The 23508-nt window shown below is 34.1% G+C and overlaps 2 protein-coding genes across 4 annotated transcripts in view; both read right to left on the bottom strand.

Moving 5' to 3' along the window:
• Positions 1-706, bottom strand: part of ARHGEF4 (Rho guanine nucleotide exchange factor 4) — a 151923-nt gene extending 151217 nt beyond the window's left edge. For all 3 annotated transcript variants that reach the window (XM_087932988.1, XM_026701274.2, XM_087932989.1), the window contains exon 1: positions 406-706. In XM_087932988.1, coding sequence (XP_087789114.1) covers positions 406-615 — 210 coding nt within the window. In that variant the 5' untranslated portion in view covers positions 616-706. The remainder of the gene's footprint in view (positions 1-405) is intronic.
• Positions 707-4594: 3888 nt separating this feature from the next.
• Positions 4595-23156, bottom strand: AMER3 (APC membrane recruitment protein 3). The gene is made up of 3 exons (XM_087932987.1): positions 23081-23156; positions 17898-20847; positions 4595-8728 (listed from the first exon to the last, which is right to left on the bottom strand). The coding sequence occupies exon 2, from the start codon at positions 20834-20836 to the stop codon at positions 17912-17914; it is 2925 nt and encodes a 974-aa protein (XP_087789113.1). The 5' UTR covers positions 20837-20847; positions 23081-23156; the 3' UTR covers positions 4595-8728; positions 17898-17911.
• Positions 23157-23508: the final 352 nt, after the last annotated feature.

The raw sequence follows: 23508 nt of genomic DNA, 5'->3' as shown, positions 1-23508 counted from the left end.
TGTTTTACAATTGTTTCTACATTCCTGAAATGTTAAACCAGCAAATAAAACAAATCTAAAAACATGTTTGGCTGCTCAGTCTTATAAAAAACAAAAACAAAGAAAAAATATTCTGCATATATGTAGCATCATATTTGAAATAATTACACTATAATGTTTCCAAGAACAAAATATATCCTGCTTCTGTTGATCTGATGCCAAATGGAATTATTTAGCAATAAACATTCCAGGAAAAGGGATGCTCTATTGCCAACAGCATGGCCATCCACAGTCATGCTGTGCCTGTGCCAGTCTAGAAGCTGATACAATCTCTGATGCTATCTTCCTCACCTAGCAACCTTCCTCGTGTTGCCTTTGCTACTGTGGACTTTCTTCCTAGCTGAATTACTGAAATCAATCTCTTACCTTACAGAGTTTCCAGATTAGCCAACACACCAGATATGCTGTCAGGGTAAATTTTGCCTTCATATATCCCTCAGGTAAACAGCTAAGATACATTTGTACAAAATCCACATCATCGTCCACCCTGGCTTCGCTGTTGCCTGCACCAGCAAAAGCCTCCTCTTGCCTTCTTTGATGTCCCCCTGATGCATTCAGAAACTTGTTGAACTCCATCTTATCAACTATTCCTCAGTCTTTCACAAAGCCACCCGCAAGAGAGAGACTCCTTTGTTTTGAGGCAGCAGTTAACTCTTCCTGGCTATTGCACGATTTGGCCTCTGCAAGCAACACAGTGCTGATGATGCTGGAACAAAACTTCTTAGGTTAAAACTGCTTTGGCTGGTTGCCTTTCTGTTATTGAAAAACCTCTTGGAAATGTGTGTTCAGCTACAAGATAAATATAGCACTGCCCAGAGAGTGTCAGCACAAGAATACTTCTGTGGTTGCCAAGAGTGAAAAGAAAGATTCCATTTAATCAAAGTGCAAGCCCCAGTTCCCCCCCACCCCACATCACTGCCCCCTTGTTCTTGTTAGGAAGTGAATAAAAGAAAAAGTGATGATCTATCAAAACTCTCTGGACCAGTTTTGTTTCCTCAAATGAAGTCCCAGTTTGGGAAAGAATATCATCCTTGTGGGGAAGGATGCATTTTTGTGCTGCAAGGGTTTTGTTGTTGTTGTTGTTCTTATTTCTCCACAACTGCAATAATTTGTTGTTTGTTATGGGGACACTTGCTACAGATTTCAAAAGAATTAATATTGATGTTCTACATTCTGAACACTAGTAGATAGACAATGAAGGCCAAATCTTTGAAGCTTATTTTTTCCTAATTGTTCATATAGTTTACAGTTTAACAGGCTGTGTTTCAACATTCTCACTTCCTTCTACAATGTCCAAGTTCTTACCTGAAATTTATATTTCCAAATTTCTAACTCCAAGCACCAAAGAATTGAAGTTAAAATTCTCATGATCACATGTGCTGTCTTTGGTCAAACACCTATTTACCAGTTTTGTGAAGTTCTTGGTAGCAAGAGTTATAGTTATCTAGATTCACACAATATCCTTAACTATAAACCACATCATAAAAGAATCTGGATTCACACATTATACAAATTCAAAGTCAAAAAGTAACATTTAGACATCAAATTTAGACGTTTTAAGGAAAGTTATGAAATTTAAGTTCATGCATCTTGTTAGCACATTATTTGGTGTCCTTGTTTTTTAATTAAAATTGGTTGAAACTTTATAGTTTGTATTAAATTTAAATTTGTATTAAATTTAAAGGGAGACTAGTATAGTTACTTCAAGCTTTTTAGCTCTCATCAGCTAGCCATATCCTCCTGGAATTCCAGAAGGGTTTAGCTAGCTGATGAAAGGTAAAAAACCTGAAGTAGCTATAAATAGTTTGTCGTGGAAGCAACTGCTTGCAAAGGCACCTGGATTGGGGCTGAAAGGCAAAAGTGGAAGCAGTATGCTCCATCCCATATTTGGGTAGACCAGGTTGCCCTGATAGGCTGGTCTCTCCGAAAAAACATTTTTGTAGTTTGTAAATCATGATTTATGGCTTAATAGTAATCATTCATGGATGATTTACACAAACAATCATTGGTAAAAGAAATCAAGAATTAGTATGTTGTAAACCCAGCCCTTGTATGTGGCATTTTATATTCCCTATTTCTCCAACATGGTGTCCTCAAAATGTTATCAACATTCCAAATAAGCATAGCCAGATGAGCAGCCTGGAACGTTAGGATGGGAAAAATAATCCAACAAACTTGGAAAGGATCAAGTTATTAGAAAAGTTATTCTATTCAGTGGTGAAGAAAGGTAGTACTAAGCAAGTGTGACAAAAAAGCTACAGATACACTGAGAAAATGAATCATCCATTTATTTGTTAAAAACATATCATAAAAAACATATTCAAACATAGTTCAAAATTATAAAATAATACAGGCCTTCAAATTATTGCTACATATGTACCAATGAATTTATTGTGTAGATATTTATATACATAATACAGTACATTGTGTACATATAGAGACCAAGATTCAAGTATGAAGTCTTCAAAATATTTGTTTTGGTTTTTTTATGTTAGAATTAATTAAATGCAAGGCAAATCTAATACCATAAGCAACTGTAAAACATTTAATTTAATTAGTGTTATGATTCAAAATACATCAAATGTCATTTAACTAAAATGTTTTGTTAAGATTATGCTGGGAGATAATATAGAATAATGTCTACCATGCATACAAAATCATGCTGGTTCATGCAAATAAACACATTCAGCCCATCCTTTATTTATTTTATCATTGGTCTGACCTTAAAAGCAAAACAGATTCACATCATCCCTATCAACTCTCCTTTTTTGAAACACAGTTCATTCTAAAGCTAAACTCCTTTGTATTTTTTGGACATTCATTATGGCTATTTTTATTATGCTGACATTTGAACCAAATATTTCTAAAAACTTGAGTTTGCTAAATCAAAGCAATGCAAAATTGTTATCTTGTACTTGAGCACATGCCATCAGAGCAGAATTTGGAACCAAAAATCAAGTATTTCACCTAACAGAAAAAGCAGAAGACTTCTTAAATACTGCAGGTGTGATTTGTCACATTTTGAAGTATGTTAAGTAATACAGTTTGCCAACTAAACATATAGTATTACAACCAATCTAAAGGCATTGAATTGCATCATTTGATTCTTATTATTGAATGACGAATAAGAGATATAACAATTATTACAGGAGAGTGAGATTTGCAAGCAAAATATAAAAGATTTAAAGGGTAGTTCAATATATCAGAGTTTACTAATCAGCATCTTGGCTCGACACATTTGCTAACAATTGAAGCAAGAAGTGCTAGAATAAAGTACCTACTAATGAACAATACTTAAAATAACTATTGAAGTTTTATATAAATATCCATACATTTAAGAATATTGTTTGATGAAATATGCACACAACTTATAACACACATTCTTAGTCCTTTGTCCTTTATTATGGCTTAAGTTGTGGCTATGATGATGGACTTGTAAAATCTGGCAGAGATTATTTACATAATTTATGTTGACAAATTCAAGTTCATGCAGAAAATGTGAACCCACTATAATCTATAACTTCAAAAGGTAATAACAAGAGCTCAACAATTCTCATTCTTTCTCATGTGTGTGTGTGTGTGTGTGTGTATGTGTATCTGTGTGTGTGTGTGTGTGTATGCACCATGTATTCTTGTTCTTCATATGGAAATGGCAAACCCAATTCTAATATTGCCATGCTATCTTTATATCTCATATCCCTTATGTCCTACCTATATCTCATTTTATTTTTGAAACTGCACAAATTTTGATATTATCAAAATACAGATTATATTATTATAAAAAAAAACAGAATTAATTAATTATTGGTGATATACATAGCAAAAGGGCTGGACTTTTGTGACATCAGTCCAGCCCTTCTTTATAGATGGTACCAATAATTAACTTACATCACAATGTTGTGAACCTGACAGCAAATCTACTTATGTAAATCTTTTCAGTTCTCATGGCCTCACTTGATACTCTGTGTGAGGAGGGGGAGGGAGGGAGAGAAATAATTGCAGTTCCCCCCAAAAAATGTCTATTGTTAAAAATTGTATGGGAATAAGGGAGAACTTCTCAATAATAATTTGGAAAGGTCAATCAATGATAAAATTAACAGTATAGATTCAGAATGAAAGTTTGGCTAAATTTAAGCAAGAAAGGGTACTTTATATACTGTATCATATGTCATACAAGGAAAACTTAGAATATGGTTTTTAAGAGGGAAATAATTAACAATTACTAGGAAAATTTAAGTGTTTCTAATGATGTTAATGCATCAGGTTTAATAAAAGAATGTTACAACTATCTAGTTTAGGAACACTATTTTTACTTATTGTTCTTTCTTTTTTATTTATTTTATATTCTTCCTTTAAATGATTATATGCATCTACTTTTATAATAATGACAAATAGTTATGATATAAACATTAATATCATGTTTACAATTATATAGATATTTCTTTTTATTTCTCAAAATGATATAATGAACTTAACTTTATATATTTAATTAATGAATGAAACAATACATTTTAAATTTTATGATACTTGTAAATTCTTTAGGTATTTATTGATATTTTATCCATTATGTTGCTTTTAACTTTTTATTTAGCTATTTATTCTACCCTTTTAAATATTTTAATAAAGAATACATATATAAATTTTAAAAAATAATGTAGGTGCCTTTTCATGCCTCTCAGTGGTTTTGACCATAAACTATTTAATACTTTAATATAAACTAATTTCATCCTGTCATAACCAAAGTTGTTTGGAATAATAGTTAGAAGTGAATTAGGATTAGGATGATTCAAATTCAAGTCCCTACTTAGTAAACATCCCTCAGCCTATCCTACATTATCATATGGGCTTTTTTGGAGATAAAATTGAAAAAGACAGTATCACTTTGGACTTCTGGAGAAAAATGTTCCTTTCTTACTACATTTTTCAAGATTGGTTTTATATATATATAGAAATAAATATGGTACAGATAATGAAAGTTAATTCATAAATGTGTATGAATGCAAGAAAGCATGTTTGCTCTCCATTCATGTTGTGGACTATTCAAACAATATTGTTTCCTTGATCAAAGGAATTTTAAATATGGATATTTGTGTCAACCATTTTAAAAATTTATGAGATACAATGTTTGTAGTGCCCCCCCCAAAAAAGACTAAATACAACAACCAGCAAATATGAAGATTCCCAACAGAAATTGTTCATTCATGCTCATATGCAGGCTGATGACTGATATATCCACTGTCCAGGCAATATTCAAGATATCAGCTTGAAGAGCCGTGTTGGTGCAGTGGTTAGAATTAGAATGCATTATGCAGGCTAACACTGCTGACTGCCAATTACCAGCAGTTTGGCAGTTCGAATCTCACCAGCTCAAGGTTGATTCAGCTTTCCATTCTTCTGAGGTTGGTAAAATGAGAAGCCAGATTGCTGGGGGCAATATGCTGACTCTGTAAACCACTTAGAGAAGGCTGTAAAGCACTGTGAAGTGGTATATAAGTCTAAGTGCTATTGCTATTGGTACACATTCACTCCCAGAAAGAAGAAACTCTACAACTCTGCATGGGAGCTGTAGTGCTGAAACTCCAACTGCCTTTTCTATGTTATCACATTAAAAAACACAGTTACCATTATTACCACTATTTATATTTATTCCCATATTTTGCTTTGCAATCATGTTACTGCATTCATCTAGAATTTGTTTCTTCATTTGTCATAATGGCAGAAATAAATAGGCCCAATAGTTATTTCAATATAAAATGGATATCTTCATGAAATAATAATACTAAGAATAATTAGTAGCACTGGCAGTTATTGAATAATGACAGAGACAAAGGCACATTATAAATAATCAAAACAAACATCAAAATCATCTTAAAATAAATATCAAGTAATGTGGCTATGCAATTACGTAACCACTGTTATACAGCAAATATAATTTTAGACATCTGATACAACATGAAGAGAATAGTTCAAATGTTATATAGGCATTCTGAGATAAAACTGTATTTATTTACATAGTGCTTAAGCCAATTGACAACATTTTTGTAGAGTGGAATACTAAATAAGCATGACATACACAATTAACTTCAAAACATCATCTTTATTTTTAATATGCTATGCAAAAAAAATTTTCTGAAGAAGTTACTAGTGATTCCTTGGGATGATGGTAGCCCAGATTCGTTACTGTATTCATATTTTAGTTGGGTTATCCAGACTGAAAGAGACCAGTAAACATGCCAACAGCAGAAAAGTCAAAGAATTCCTGGAAGCCTGGCATTGAAAGAAAGGAGCCATCAACAAATGGATGGAATTGGATTCACTTTACTCCATTCAGATAATTCAATAACCACATTGATATGATAGGCCAATTAGAATAAGGCTAATACCATTCCCAATCACCAATCAGCTGATACTTTCCAAGAAGCATCAGATGAACAACTAACCCACAGAATTCAAATTCTGTACAGACTACAAATAGTGTTAAGAAATCACTATGAGTTATTGTACTGAGAAAGCCATGCTGGAATATGAGGTAGTATACTCAGAAAAAATTGATCTCTATTTTGGCTCTAATTTTTCTAAGTCTGGAGAAACCCAACTAAAAGTACTAAGTTCCTGGTTTAGGAAAGAGGCTCCTAGATAATATATACTGTAAAAATTTAATCAAATGAAGTGAAGCGAAGCAGAAGCAGATTAAAAAAGATATTTGCAAGCACTAGGAGAAAAGGTTTGTGCCTCAAAAGAAATATTTATCCAAGCTATAATTTGCAACTTTTTAAACTTTAGTTTGGAAATAGACTAATTTAACGCAGTCGAGAAAAAGATTAGAGTCCTGAGAATGGATTCCTTCCAGTACAAAATACATTGCAACATTAAGTGAACATTCAGATATTGTAGTCTTGGCATACATTTTCTTCTATATTCAGAGAAAATCTGGCACATGAATTAGAACAAGGTCATCATTGTTGCCGAGCTCCAAAGCAGCATTTGTCTGTGCACATATCTTTTTATTGCTGCTATTTCATGTGTAATTTCTTCAATCATGTTAACATTGGCTGATATTATATGAAGAAAAATTATATCCTGTATGACTGGAACTTATACAACACTGTAAATCCATGCTGGAAATGAAACCTCTTGCAGAACATTCTCCTTCCACTTGAAGAAAGACTGTATGGCAACATAGATTCTATTTACAATTCATCATATTTAACAAGTCAGATCATATCCAAAGAGGGTCCTGATGAACAAAAAGAGGGCCAAGTCTGAAATACAAAATTGAACTCACTCATAGCCTACCTCTCAGGAGACACTTTTTCCCCAGCTATTGAGGCATCTAGATAATCGTAGACTTTTACAATAAACTCCTCTAGACAGCAATAGATGTAATTTTAGCTATAAGATCAAACTCTCTTGGAAATAGGGACCATGTTCTTGTACCAAAGAATGATATTTTCGAAGAAAAACATTAAGAAAATCATGATCTTGCTCAGCTGACCAAACTTTTACTACCATGTGCTTTTACAATAAGAAATGAGAACTGGTCTGTGGCTGCCTCCAGTCCTCCTGATGTTCACTGCTCTGTCATTTGCTCCCATAACATGATATATTGGCATTTGTTTTTGAAATCCAACAATGGTAACCCAACTCTTCCCAACTGATATTCTGATATGGGAAGTGAGATAGATGGAAATAAAAATAGGCAGGGGATGACACCAAGAAACTTCAAAGCATATATAGGAGATAAGTTTTCACAGCTATAATGTTTGCTGTTTGTGTCTCATTCTCCATCCCATTTTTCCTATCAAATCCAGGAGATAGGTTTTGAAATACCTCTAAGGGCTGATATTACTTATACAGTAGTTTGGCCTGAATAGGGCACATCAACTGTATTGTAGATGAAAACACATGAGCTCAAATGACTAAAATCAGGCACAATGGTGAATCATGGTATAACCAAAAGTACTAAACTATATTCAATGGAAGATGGTCTTTAATCCAGTGTTACATACATATCGGCATCGCTCTTTAGGAGTTGTTCCCTGATCTGAAAAAAGACTCATTTTGAGCTGAAGTACAATCAAGAACTGTATCAGCCATTTGTGATTGATAGGAAAGAAGGAAAGTGAAAGCTGGATGTAGATCCATTGCTGATTATCATCATATTAGCAATTGTTTCTCAGCAAGGTTTCAAGCTATGTGAAAAAGTTACGAAGCGCCCATTTGCATACAGAAATCCTTAAACATTTAGGAATACATTCATTTGTATCCTTTGTATGCAAACAACAATCTTAGATGGGCTCGGGCGTTGTTTTTAATAGGTATCATGGCATACATCCTTACACTTTCTGAAATCTCATAAAATTGCCCACATTAAAGAAAATTATGAGGAAAGGTATATACCTATATTTTAAAAATAAAAGGTATTTAATATTTGACTCAGCAGGACCAGTTCCTGAGTCTAGGTTGTCCCCTTTCATTTGTCAGATGCATTCAATGAATAAAATAATGTGTTAAGAATATACTATGATCAAACCCAAATTCTTCTGGAAGAGATTAAGAAGAACACGATTGTCCACAGCTGCATCTTCATTAGTTCTCTGTCACTGGTGACACCAGTTTCTTACCTCACTTGATGAGAAATTCATTTTTATACAATGGAGAGGAAGGCCAGATTTCTATAGAGTTGTACCTGGAATATGAAGAACATATTTCTTTATTATATGGTGTTTTAATTTTCCAGCTTGGAATTTGTCAGGAGTATTGTGATTATTATATTATGAGAGCAAGTGATAGAGGAACTCGGTTCTACAATTGTTTTGTTTCAGTGAAGAATATTAAATTGATCAACATCTATTTTATTGTAACATTTTCAGAATATACTGATCTGAAAAAATGGTCCAATAGTATAAATGATGAAGGTCTGTGCTCTAACAAATATACCCCATTTGTATTCTAGAGAACATATAATACCAACTTCTTCCTCAAGTTGAGCTATAGCAGTGGTAGCTACTTATACTTGTTTATGTAGTTGTAGCCTTTCAAAAAAAGGAGGGACAAGCAACTTCTGCCATTACATTCCACAATTTCTAACATTGTCAAATACACAATACAGATAAAAAATAATACATTTAGAAACCAGAATGAGAAATGAAGCTAAGCAATTCATTATGGCTATGATTTCTCTGCACCTTTTCTCTAACATTAAAAGGAAGAAAATAATCATTTTTGTATGAATTTGGCATATCCTGTAAAACTTTGTAATTGCTTCAACACATACCCAGCTCAAATAGTTGGAATTATAATATGACTAACTATATGCAAGGAGTCATCTGCAATGTATGGCAGGAAAGATGAAGGGTGGGTTACCATATGCAAAACTGGACAATGTTTCCTCAAATAAATGCAGTTGTTTATAAAAATCAATATGTAATCAGGGTTTGTGATCACAAGAGCTTGAAAATAAAATTCAGATGAATATGCTAACAAATTTAAATATTTATTTTAAATTAAGAAAGATCTTCAAGAGCAGCCATATTGTTCAGAGTATTGGCAAAAAGGCTTTGCTATAGGCCTGCCTCCCTTCCACAAGTTAGCCTACAAAATGTAATATGCAAAACCTTAATGCAAGTGCCTGGGTTCATCATAACTAAGTCATGGTCTGCCTTATCCTTGATTCATTGGTCACATCAGTGGTAGAAGTTATATATAAGCCAAATGATTGGGTTCATGCTAAGCCAAATCAAACACATATGATACATAAGGATGATATATGATATACAAGGGTACCAGTCCTTGTAGCAGCTAGTCTGAAGCAATCCCACAAAGCTCTAGTTCACATAAAGCAAATTTTATATACAAAGCAAATTCCTTTTAGAATAGTTTGCCAAGTGTTGAACACATTCTTGATCATGTCTGCAAAACAAAGGAAGTCCAAAGTAAGATCTTAAACACAGTCATGATTTCTTTTACCAACAGCTTTGCTTTACAACCAAGTTGTCTGTCCCAATTGTGGTCACTAAATAAGAAAAATTATTTCTTATATAATAATTAAATTATTGCGTGAATCTGTTCTTGATCATGGTTAGCCTTTTTAAATCCTCCCTTTCAATTTTTGCTAATAATCTAGTTTCTGAACGTTCTTCTGTTCTTATTTCTCTGTTGTATTTGGGCAGAATACTTTGTTCCACAATTGTTTTTAATTCATTATGTAGGAGTTGCTATTTGTTCTAGTGTTTTTCTAGGATTAAATGTTTTTAAAAACAGCATCAAATACTGGAAAAAATATATGTAAACAATATTACAATTTTAAAAATAAAAGTAAATATTTGAAATGTACAGTATTAAATGTATTAAATTTAAAATTGTATATTTATATGTAAGTAAGTAAGTAAAGAAAAATGTCATTAAGTTTATATAATCTAAAGCACTGCTTTACACATCAAATTGCAAAATACAAAAAAGGAAGAGGGTTGTAGATTTGGTTGGTGTTGCTGTTGTTATTTAGTGCTATTGTTTCTATTATCTTCTTCGCCACTCCTTTGCTTTGATTATGACTTTATTGCCAGTAAATGAATTACATTCAAATAATGCTAGAGATATCCTGCCCTCTGCTGATAGATAAATTGTAATTGCTTTGTTGTCCATAACCAATTTGCAACATAAAAATAGGACACATGATAATAGGTCCTTCTGAAAGTGATGCTCATTTGTATCACAAATCAAATTACGTATCTATGATGATTCTCCAGCTTTGCTTGAACAAGCTCTTGTGAAGGTATGGTGAGGGCTCATTATATTTCTTCACTCTTAACTCTTAAGAATTTTTTTCCTAACACTCAATAGAATTTTGTATTCTTCCAACCTAGATCTTGTAACTGAAATTTCATCTTCTGTGCTCTAGAGCAGGGGTCCCCAACCCCACTTCCCCAACCCCACTTCCCCACTTTTGGGCTATGAGCCATTTGGAATGGCAAAAATGGCTGGCAAGCATGCATACATCTCCATTTGTGCAAACAGCGGGTGAGCAGGTGTGTGTGCATGCTCCATTTGCACGAGCCCACCAGCACAAATGGAGTTGCACAAATGCACACTTGCTGGCTACTCACATGGAACCATTCCCTCTCCTCCCACTCACCAATCTGCAAAACTGAAAAGGTTGGGGAACTCTGCTGTACAATAACAAATAATAAGTCTTCTTGTTCTTCTTTGTGACTTTCTATCAGAAACATAAATAATGATGTTGTATTCTCCCTTTCTTTTGGAAAAACAGTTTTTCCAAAGATGTTTTCTCCATGAGTAATGAGAATACCAACACAACAACAAAAAGTCCATGACAAGAGTTTTCTTTTAAAAACTCTTGGGATTTAATTCTAATATGGAAAGATTGCTTACCAGTGCAGCTTATATGACATGGATATCATAAGGGCATTCCCCCCGTTGTTCATCTGGACCAGCTGCTCTTTCTGGATGGTCTTCAAGAATAGCTCCATACAGTGACTCTGAGGAGTCACTCCAGGACAGAGTACAACTGGCACACCAAGAGCAGTAGCAATAGCACTCTCTGGCCAGTTTAAAACATCAGCATATTGCCCCCAATAATCTGGGTCCTCATTTTACCAACATTGAAAGGATGGAAGGTTAAGTCAACCTTGAGTCCTCTCAGGATCAAACTCCAGACTATGGGCATAATTTGCCCGCAATACTGCATTCTAACCATTGTGCCACCTAGCTGAACATGTGCAAAGACTACAGCTGCCACCTGTTCATTGAGCAGAAGCTGAGGGTCCAGCCAGGTTGCACACAGATCCCAACTACAACACGGTCCCATTTTAAATCTAAAAATAACAAAGTCCTGAAACTAAGAGAATCAAATCTCCAAAGGCATTCTATCTTGCTATGGATGAACCTGACATTCCTCCTTATTCCAGCCAGATCCCAACAACCCAATCAAGTGCAATTTTTACTCTGGTTTTAATTGTTTTCAAGTTTATTTAATCCTATTTCTTTTTATCATTTTTATTTATTTATTACAATATAAAATACAAATACAAAACAAAATAAAAATAATGTAAAACCAGGGGAAGCAAAAAAGGAAGAGAAGAGAGTGTGGGGTAGAAGGGGAAACAGAAAAAAAAGTATTGACTTCTGTCTCTTTTAGCAAAGTAGAAGATAACAGCCTCAACTTTTTATTTTTACACAGTAATATTAGCCATTTCTATAACAATGAACCAATCTAATCAGTAAAACCAACATCAAAGTTTCATTTTTTCCATCACAAGCATGAAATCCATAAGTCATTCCCAAATGGAATCAAAATTAGATATATTCCTTTCCTTAAATAAAGAAATCAAGTTAATGTATTTAATCCTATTTCTATAATCTACAGTTTCTTAAAAGTTATCATGAAGATGTGTATCTATTTTTGTGTGCGCTTGTCTTAGCATTTACACTTTAGTATATAATTTGCCACTATTTATACTTTTACAAATCTACTTCCTAAAATGCATTTTGTATATAAATTATCTTCAATTCAAATGCATATACTTTCTAGAAAAAAATTAACCATTAATTAAAACAATTCAGAAATCTCTCAATAGCAAAATGTAATAATGTTTTTGTTGAATTTGGCATCTCCTATTAAACTAGAAGATATGCCTCAAGCAATTTGCTTTTTCCACCATTCCCGTTTTCATGGATTGTACAACCAACCACAAATCAGTAAATCTCCATGCCGCTTATTTGTTCTTACATCATTCTTGAGTCCATGGCAACCTATTTTGAATAATCTGTAGGTAAATGCTATGGCAGAAATTCATTAAAAATATTTAATTTGAATGAAAAGAAAGTGTGTGGAGTATCAACCTATGACTAAGATCTATTCTTTCACTCAATTCTCAAATATGTTAATAAAGATAACTCTGTTTCTGATATTTGTGTCCCCATTCCTTAAATAAAACTGCCACATACCCTTTTGAACTCATATTTTCCAAGAGAAAGAGAAGGAGTGTATAACATACCCTGATTTCAAATCCGTGGCAACCATTTAGTAAAGTACTGCCAGAGTTTGCCAAACCAGCTCTCTAAACTTGTCACCATGGAAACCTGCCTCTGCATAGAGATGTAAGGAGTTATTTTGAGAAAGAGCTGCAATAATGCATTTCTTTTTCTTTCTGCCTTTGATCGCTGTAAGTGTTATAAGAGGCTATAATAATCTCCATAATATGTAGTTGAGCCAATTGTGGGGAAATCCTATTTTAAACCTTAATATAAAGATAATAAACATCCTTCAGCCAGGTTAGGGAGAGGAAATATTGCACGAATGGCAAGCAGTGAGCAGGTTAGATGCTGGCAGTACGATGAGTCAAAACCACGGCTGAAAGAGTGACGTTTAATGAAGTATAAAATTGTTTAATCTAGCATCTGTTTTTTTCTTCCTGGGCAGATGCTAGATGTCACTCAAACTACTGTCAGAGCCTTGGGCCTACCACTAATCAATATAGATTCTCTAGCCAGAAGATAATAACTGAGGTTTATAACCGAGATCTGTATCCTGCATCAAATAATTATCAGGCAAAGCATTTGATATTAGATACAATGTTCAAATACGGAATCCCCACCTTCATCATTGCTTTTAATACCAGCTGCATCACTCTATCCACAGCTGTGCAAATACTTGGATATGAATAGAATTTTCTGCATCATCAAGGATTTTGTTTTATCAGAAACTTCCTACGTTGAAGCAAATCTTTAACCTGAGGGGACTATGTGAATAGACCTGTCTATCTTATGTGTCTCTGTACATATGAACTGAACTATACTCTCCAGAAAATGCTATTAGAAAGTGCAGTTGCCATTTTTTAAAGCTGACCCTTGCCCCTATGTTTTAGCAGCTGCTTGAAACAAAGGCATTACCTCAGTTTTTCTCAAACTTAATAACTTTGAGTTGTGTGGAATTTGTCCCCCAGAATTCCCCAGCAAGAAACTTACACATCTTAAAGTTGTGAAGATTTCATTAGCTGAAAAAATAACAGCCTTGTTCTATTGACCAGGAAACTATATTTTTTTCCTTCAAAGAGTAATGCTTTAATAAAGACCAAGTAGTATCAACAATATAGAAAAAAAAATTTGTTTCCTAAGCATCTAGAACTCTTCCATATATTTTTGCTATTTTATTGTAATTTTATTGGGTTTTAAAATAGTACACATCTTGACAATTAAGAACAAAATTTACTTTTGATCTGAATTTTACAGGAAAAATATATTAAAACTACATTAAAAATTATATTTACAATTAAATTTTATTCTAAAACTATATTAAAAGCTAAATTAAAAGCTGTTTAATAAATTCACTAAAGAAAGAAAAAAAATTATACCCAGAGAAGAACTAGGCACAGTAGACCACTACATATAACTTAGCCAATGGATCTCAATGGAAGTTGATACAATAAAGGAAATTGAACGGCGTGTTAAATGTGGTTGGCAGGCATTCGGCAAGCTAAGATAATTTTCAAGAATTTTTCAACCTCCCCGCATGCCTGAAGAGAAAAGTTTTTGATCAGTGTGTGCTACCTACCCTAGCATATGCCAGTGAAACATGTATACTAACCTCACAATCGATATGAAAAATATGAGTGATGCAAACAGCCATGGCAAGGTACATGCTTGGCATTACAAGACAAGATAGAAAGACCTGCATATGGATTACAGAGCAAATGAAAGTATATTATATAATCAAGAGAATAAAATAATTGAAATGGAAATGGGCTGGTCACATAGCAAGAAGAATTGATGGCAGGTGGACCAAGGCAGTCATAGAATGGATCCCACTTGATAAAAAGTGTCTACAAAAGAGACTAAAACAAGATGCAAGTATTGAGGCCCAATTTGGCAAAAGAAAGCTCAGGACCATATAGGTTGGAAAAATGCGGAAGAGCCTTCAACCTGCAGTGGATAGACAACGGCTAAAATGGTGGTGGTGGTGGTGGTGGAGGAGGAGGCGGAGGAGAAGAAGAAGAAGAAGAAGAAGAAGAAGAAGAAGAAGAAGAAGAAGAAGAAGAAGAAGAAGAAGAAGAAGAAGAAGAAGAAGAAGAAGAAGAAGAAGAAGAAGAAGAAGAAGAAGAAGAAGAAGAAGAAGAAGAAGAAGAAGAAGAAGATCTGCATTATTGCATTTCTATAGTGGCTCACAGAAAGAATAATAGTTCTATGCAATATCATGTTTAAATATTAGCTATCTTTCAACCTGCTTTGCTTCTTCACTTCATGCTATAGCATCATCCTGGTGCAGTTTAGGAAAAAAAACAACTTTTCTTGCCTAGTGAGCAAATTTTGTGTACTAGGAATCTTTGTACATTTTTTCGCAAAATAATTGCCATTATGGTGGACTTCCTTATTTACAAAATGGTTGCATTAGTTGGTAGTCAGTCAAAAATCTTCAAATTTACCAGAAGGAAAATTGGTAAGATTGCTCCCTAGTCTTTTCTTTATTCCCAGTGTACCACTATGAAAAAGTACATAATAAAAACAATTTACAAAATACAGGAAAAATCTTAATATACATACTTAAAGTTAAACATGCTCAGACACTCAAAATATGGTAAGTGAAAAGCCTATATATGAAGTGAGCTAAAAAGTAAGCTCTATGTGAGTTGAAATCTGGATTTATCATAAGCATTTTTGTTGATTTGTAGGTCTTTTCTCTGAAATATTTCAAGTAACTAAGTGTTTAGCAGGCAACCAAAAGCAATTGGTTAGAGATGTGCTAAAATTACTAATAGATTAAATGATGGTGTAACCAGAGATTACGTCAACATTTTAAATTTATGATAAATTTTAATGTAAACACTATCCTTTTTTCAGACAGCAAAACTTAGTGAGAGGAGACGAGCTTCACGTGCATTTAATTTGGCATAGCTAGTCATAAGATTGTACTGACTGACAGGCAACTTTATTGACAACTGGTGGCATGCGACAGCTGCTAGAAATGAGTATATTAGAAAATGCCCCAAGTTCTATAATGTCTGTTTGCAGTACATCTCATGAACTACTTTTGCAGGCTGCAATAGAAACATTGAAACATTAAAAAAAAAAAAAAAAGTTGGCAGAAAAAGAGTGGTTCATCATGTCTGCCCTTTGAGTTTATTTGTTTTTTTTCTTTTTAATTAATTAATTTACTATTTTACTTTTTTAAAAAAATTATTTTTATTGCAAGATAGACATGTGTTTATCCCAAGCAAGTTTAAACTCAGTTACTGATGGTTGACTCACTACTTCTGCTGGAAGTTGGTTCCAAGCTTTCACTATTCTTTCTGTAAAGTAATACTTTTTAATATTACTTTTGAACTTTGCTCCTGTCAATTTTGTGGTTATGCCCCTTAATTCTTTGTTTTTGCTTAATATTGAAAATACTGCCTTCCCTTATTTAAAGATTTCAATCATGTCACCCCTTTCCCGCCTGTGCTCCAGGCTGTTCCTCCAATCTCTTCCGATATGTTTATATAGGTTTGTATTTATCTCATAAAAATATTACATCAGGACATTATATATTTATGAGATCCTCATAACTGTTTCAGTGGCCTGCAGATATAAGTGTAATAAAATAAAATAATTACTTGATGTTAATAAAAATGTTGTATAATTAAATCAATCATGATTTAGTTCAACATTTTATTCCCTTCCTATCTGTATCGAGAATTTATTTTTCTTTAAAACAAATACAGTATATTTCCCATTGCTACGTTAAATAAACATTCATATTTGAAAAATTATTTAATACCCTTTCCACCTATGAAATAGCTTTTTCTCTACTCTTCTATGAAAGTTGCTGACTGGTTGGTCACTGAGCATGCTCCTTGATATTCTGTATTCGTATTCAGGATACATAAACCAGGAAATAGCCAAAAAAAGAATCTTCATCTGGCCACACAACCACTACCCCTATCTCTCCCCACCCCCGCTTCTCCCTCCCTCACTTTGCACAAGTTGTTTATCTATGATGTAGTGAGTCATGAGAGATACTTGATTTGATCTCACATTCTCAGTCAGGGCATGTGTCCCTTCATGCATGTTTGAATAATTAGTAATTAAAATCACAAATATGAGCAACAACAATTGGTTTTTCCCACAGTTTTTCACAAAAGATATATTTGCTGTGAAATAGTATCAGCGAACATTGAATTATACAGAATGCATATTTCATTTCAGATCACAATAATGCTTTGGACTAAGGATATTGATGTGTAGTAAGCCAGAGAAGTTGCACACTGGGAGAAATGTTTATGTAAAGAAAGTTAGGATAACACTTTACCCATATGAATTTAGCCAAAATTCTTTTCTTCTTTAAAAATAATTCAAAAATCAATTTAATATTTATTCAGCTAAATGGGAACTGATTAAAATATGAGAACTTGTGTGTGTGTGTGTGTGTGTGTGTATGTGTGTAAAATACAATCTTAGTTTCAACATTAATTATAGAAATATAATTGCATGTGTCCAATTACTTCTTTATGTATTTATATATTCCACAAATGGTCAACATAAGTCATTTCCACATGAGTAAGCAAAACATAATTACAGAAGAATGACTTTTCTTACATGACATAAATGTCTAATATGGGGGTAACAAACACCTAGATTACAGATTGCTTGTTTTTGCAAATAAATACATTTCTTGTGGTTTATTTCTCTATCTCGTTTTAACCGTGTAACGTAGGGAAAGGAATGAAGTTTCAGAAAGGGAGTAAAGATTTAAAGGCATAATAATAATAGAATTCCTAAAAATATTTGGCTAGCCAAGAAAAAGGGAAAGGAAATAACCTTGTATTTTTTCCTTGATGCAGCATTGATTTTACTTCAAAACTCACCTTATTTCAGCCAGTTACTCCAGGTTTTTCTCCATTATTGTCCTCTCTTTGACATCATCCTGTGAAAGTGAAGCAACTTGTGGTGACACTTTACACTGTAATTTTGAATAGCTATCAAAAGGCAGGCCAGGTTGTATAATCCCTTGATTGTATGAATGCTTCCCCAATGAATGGAACCTTTTGCAGAAAGATTGTGAAAATTGATTGGCTGGATCTGAGCAAATGGAACTGAAGAATGGTAAAAATGTAGGTCTGCAAATGTCTGACATTGCAGAAGACTTCTGAGAATTAAGTTCAACTCTAAAATCTTTGATATAAGACAAAGCTTGACTATTCAGTTGAGCATATTCGAACATTAGTTTATTCTTTGTAATTTGACCCACACAATCTAAGATACTTAAGTTTTTTTCATCTTTAGAACAAATGATATTTTCTTTCTGACTCATAAAATATGAAGACCTGGCATCAGTTGTTGTTTGAACCTTATATTGATTTGCCTGGTGGCCAAGAACATACTTTGGCTTTGGGGTTATGTCACTACGTTCATTTTGCAACTGAGGTTGTTTTTTAAATTGAGTTATTGCAGCTATATCATTGCTCACTTCATTGCCAGTCCCTTTATCTTTGAAAGGCTTGTTTTTAGAATCATAACCAATCTTTAAAGAAGCAGCTTGAGTAACACAATGTTCTAAAAGCTGCATTATGTTAGTATTATTCTCTTTTGAAGTCTCACTAATGGAACCTTGAGAATGACAGAAGCTCAATGGCTCCATTGGATCCTTATATTCAACAGACCAGGATTGATTGTTTGATTCACTGTCATCTTCAGGCTCTAGAGAATCTGGAGAAGTTGCTGCAGTCATGTAAGAAGAACATGATTCTGCATCATGATTATCCATAACAATGTGACAAACTGAATCTTCATTTGAGACTTCTAGTGGCAGAGATTCAATGCTAATATCTGTACATTCTTCTGAGAGAGACAACTTCATTTCTGATGAATTTACTAATAGTTCATCCCAATTGTCCTCTACTCTTTGTCTGTCACCTGGTATGCCATTGTTAATTATGATCTCAGACATGGCACTCAGATTTTCTTCTCTTTCTAGAAAGGTACATACATGGATATCATTTTCATCATGTTCAATTCTTTCTGCTGAATATGTCTGGATTCCGCTTTTGCTATCAGTTGAAAATGCCCCTGGATTGCTTTTATTTTCCTTAAAATCTGGGATGGATTGAGACACTGGCTCATCCTCTTTTCTCATTTGTGTCTGAGGATTGTTAGGAAAGTCTTGGGGGGAAAACAGTCCTGGTTTTTTTCTCAGCCAATTGATAATCCCCATGGTCAGGGAAAGCTCAGTATCACATAGCTTAAGCAAGCATTCTTTGCCCTTCCATGTACTGTGAAGGAATCCCTGACTGATTATATCAATGGTTGGCTGGGAAGCCATATTTTCTTCTGACCCTACGTGAAAGCTGTAAATTGATAAAGGTATATCGACTGCCTTTTCTGAAATGCTTTCAGAGAAGCATAAATCATCATCTAGAACTGGACTGATTTGATCTTCATTAGGATCATAGAATAGTTCATATAGGGCATCTCCACTGTAACTGTCTCTTGGAAACTGAGTTGGTGTTCCAGGGGATTGAACCTCCTTTATTTCATCATCATGCCCAGGAGTAAATGAATCATAGTATCCTTCATCACTAGTGGACATAGATTCCTGGTTGTCACTCTTTGGGGTCCCTGTATCTATAGAACTTTCTTTAGAAGAATCAGGGGAAGAAACCAAGTCAGTCACTGAGCCTTTGGCTTCCTTCTTTGCTTTTTCCAACTCACTGCTAGATATTGTCAGCAAACTCCTATCAAACAATGTCTTCTGGTGCAATTGCACCGATTTATTGATGTTGTCCCAAAGTTTTGAAAAATCAGCTGCTTCATTTTGAGCTGGGGAAGCAAGCTGCTCTACTCCTCCTTGAAAGGAACCCATGGCAGGATTCTCTTTATGGTGAGATTGTCTAAACAAAATTTCTTTGCTGACCTCCAATTCCATATGAGCAGAACTTTCATCTGCAAAGATTTCTCCACATCCCGTGAGAGAATCAAAGCTTTTCAGGGAAGCAACATCTTCACACAAAGCACTTGAATATTCATATGAAGACTCAGACTGAAGCTCACCATCAGATAAGTCTTGTGTCAAGCAATCAGTAGAAAAGGTTTCACCAGCTTTAAATAAATATTTACCAAATTTTCCTGCCAATTCTGACTTGTAGCCTGGAAATGCCCTTTTTTGCTTTTCTGAAAACAAGGCAATATTCTCCGGCTTATTTTTTTTAATATGAAAGATATCTCGGAAACCTTTTTTGGATCGTTTCAGGGAAATTCTCTTCCTAGGTATACTTTTGGCAACAGCTGGCACAAAGGGCATTTGGGGTACAAAGTTGCGGTAATCAATCATCTGTTGAGGGCTGTTCAAAAAATGGCTTGAGTTGACCACAGTTTCTTTCTTGCCACTAGATTGTTGGGTGTTTCCAAGCCCAGAAAAGCTGGCACTGTTGATGAGTCTCCCTTTGTTTTTTTCAGAAGCTAAATGTTCCTCTTCAGAATTTTCATTATTGTAACTGCATGGTTCAGTTTTGTTTATTCCTCCTAGAACACAGTCATGGGTTTTGCTTTTCTTAACAGGCTTGTAGAAAGATTGGGGTAGCAACAGTATGCTCTCGCTAGAGCCAGCTTTTGTTAATCTGTTGGAAAAACTGCCATTTTTATCTGCAGAAAAAGTTGCTTTTTGAATGTCAACATCAGGCTGGCTCTTCTCTTTTATGTCTGCTTTGACATTATCCTTTTCTCTAGGATTTATGTGCACTAAAGGTAGCTTCTCATGAGTCAGATGCATGCTAGATTTTATGAAAGTTTTTCCTCTTTTGAACTCCATCACAGCTGGTCCTATAATTAGAAAAATAGAATAAAACTTAAAGGGTATCTGCTGCATTACCTTTGATGGAAACCTAACAACATTACTTTTCTATGATATTTTATCTACAATGGGAATTTCAGATTTGTAAAAACAAATCTATTTAAGTAAAGAAACAACATTTCTTTCAAGTTTCTCAAGGAGAACTAAATAAAAGAAAATAAGCCCTTTCCTTTGTTCTCACATCTAAAATGTCAAGGGTTTAAGAAGAACAATTGTTCATGCATTATTTCCAAATCCAATCCAGATATTAATAGTGACTTGGCAGGATCAAGTGGAATTGATCAAATGTTTCTCCTAATTCTCTTGTCTCTGCTGATATATTTACTACATACTGTAAAATTTGTGATTGTAATATTTTAGTGTTGCTTTGTAGAACACCTGAGTTTTTTGTGCAATGTATTTCTATCAGTGCAGCATGCTAGACTCAGTAAAGGTTGTCAGGTCACTAAACATTTAAATGTGTCATTTTAAAAAGTTCATGTTAGCCACCCACTGATAATCCAAAATCCCTTCTACTTCAGCTTGACTTTCTTAAAACCAGATGGCTATTCTAGCTGAAATATGTTCTTGTAAATAGCACTGTTCTTTTTTTAGAGTAGTTAGGCCCATGTAGAAATGTACATTAGCTATTGTTTATGAACATTCAGTTCATTTTGGAAACTATAATTAAGTCCACAATTTTATCTTAATTCACAACATATTAGATGAAAGGTAGGTATTGGATTCAAACTGACTTATGCTTATGTAATTCTCTTTGAAATCAGTAGTGATTTCAAATTCATATTCAAATTACAGTGGTAATTGTAACTGGGTAATTGTGATTCCAATCATTCCCATTGATTTCAACTAAACAAATGAATGCTTGTGATTGTTATTTATTGTAAGTTTAATACATACTACAGGTCAATATAATATTCTCTATAGCAACTTCCCTCCTCTGGAATAGCTTGTTTTCTGAAGCATGGATACTCCCCTCCCCTTGGCTCTTCCACAGGACCCTCAGAGATGCTTTATATTAAGTGATGTTTATATTTCTACAATTCCTTAGCTTTGCATTCTTAGTTTTTTCAATCAAATAAAGGAGTGGTATGTTTGGGTAAGTGTGCATATCTACTAAACAAACTTTGTCAGTAAAACTTCCCACACATTTAAAAACAATTATCCTTCCATAAAGCAGAAGTTCTTTTTAATTTCATTGGTCTTCTTATCATTTTTCTCTCTTTGGTAAATCAACATTTTCATTTCAACTGCTATAGGACAGCCCCTGATTTTCTCACAGATGCATCAAAACATCTGAAATCCTTTTGGATCATTTTCAAACAAACAGAATATCCATTTAAAAAAACCTAATTCTTAAACTGTTAAGCTTTCATGTTTGTACAAGTATTAATCTTTGTAAAAAGATGTAAACAACAATTTAATTAAATGATTGTGGTTATGTAGTTCAAAAAAAACCTTTGTTGCAACATCTTCACTTCTCTCCTTGAAAAGTAAAATACGTAATAGCAGCACCTGCATTGCTCTTTCCCTCTTTTCTTTCTTTACATGCATGGCACTATTTCTAGATGATCAGCACAATGGATAGTGCCTTATCTGGTACCCTGACCAGCCACCTAAAGAAGAGTTGCAGTAAATTACTCATTTGCTGCAGTTGTGAAAATGGCCAATTGAAAAGGAACTGTACACTGGAATGTGGGGGAGGGATTAATTGATTTCACATCAAGATGCCTCTTGTGTGAAAATTCTGCACCAATTATTTATAAATGTCTCTGCCTCTCCTCCCGATGTCTAAAGCTGAGGGATGTGTTGTTCTTGTTTTCCTTCATACCTTAAGGAAACTTGCATGGCATGCAACATATAATATAGCATCCAATCTCTAGCTTGTCTACAGAGGGAAAAGCCTCCCCACACCCCATGACTTGCTTGCATTCACCTGAGAGAAAATCAGCATTTCATTACTGGTTAGATATAGCAATCTGTTGTACAAGGGCACAGAGTATTTAACCTACCAGATCTCATCATCTTGCTGTTCAGTTTCTGCACAAAGAATGTGTGCATGTTGAAAATATGAAAAAGGAACAGTGGCAAGCAATTCATTCAAAATAATCCTAAACACTCTAGCACTGACAAAGAAAAATAAATACACCACACCCCTGCACCAAAATGTAGCAATCCGCTAAAGCAACAAAAGATCACACTTACCATGTCTTATTATGCCAGCTGCAGAAATCCTTATTACTACATCCTTTTTACTAAGGCTGTTGCCTTTATATAGAAGCTCATGAAATATATTCAAGACTCGTAAGGGCTGATTTCTTCTCTTTACTGGGATTTGCTCCTCCCCCTCTCTTTTTTCCCCTCCCTCTCTCCCCTTCTTCCTTTTTTTAACCAATCTTTCAGTCTCTTCAGGTATTAGATGTCACTCTCTGCATGGATTTCAAATGTGTACATATATCCAATTTTAGAACAGGGAGGTTTTTATAAGCTATTTGTGTAGTTGCTGATGAATATTGACTGCTATAATAAAATATAGTGTTGTTCTCTGATAATTACACACACACACACACACACAGAGAGAGAGAGAGAGAGAGAGAGAGAGAGAGAGAGTTTGTAAGACTGATTTTCAAAGG

Source organism: Pseudonaja textilis, chromosome 4, assembly GCF_049901715.1.
Source record: "Pseudonaja textilis isolate UNSWEBS1 chromosome 4, rPseTex1.2, whole genome shotgun sequence".
Classification (NCBI taxonomy): domain Eukaryota; kingdom Metazoa; phylum Chordata; class Lepidosauria; order Squamata; family Elapidae; genus Pseudonaja; species Pseudonaja textilis.
The sequence above is the reverse complement of the archived record's forward strand: the minus strand, read 5'-3'. Positions and strand labels throughout refer to the sequence as shown.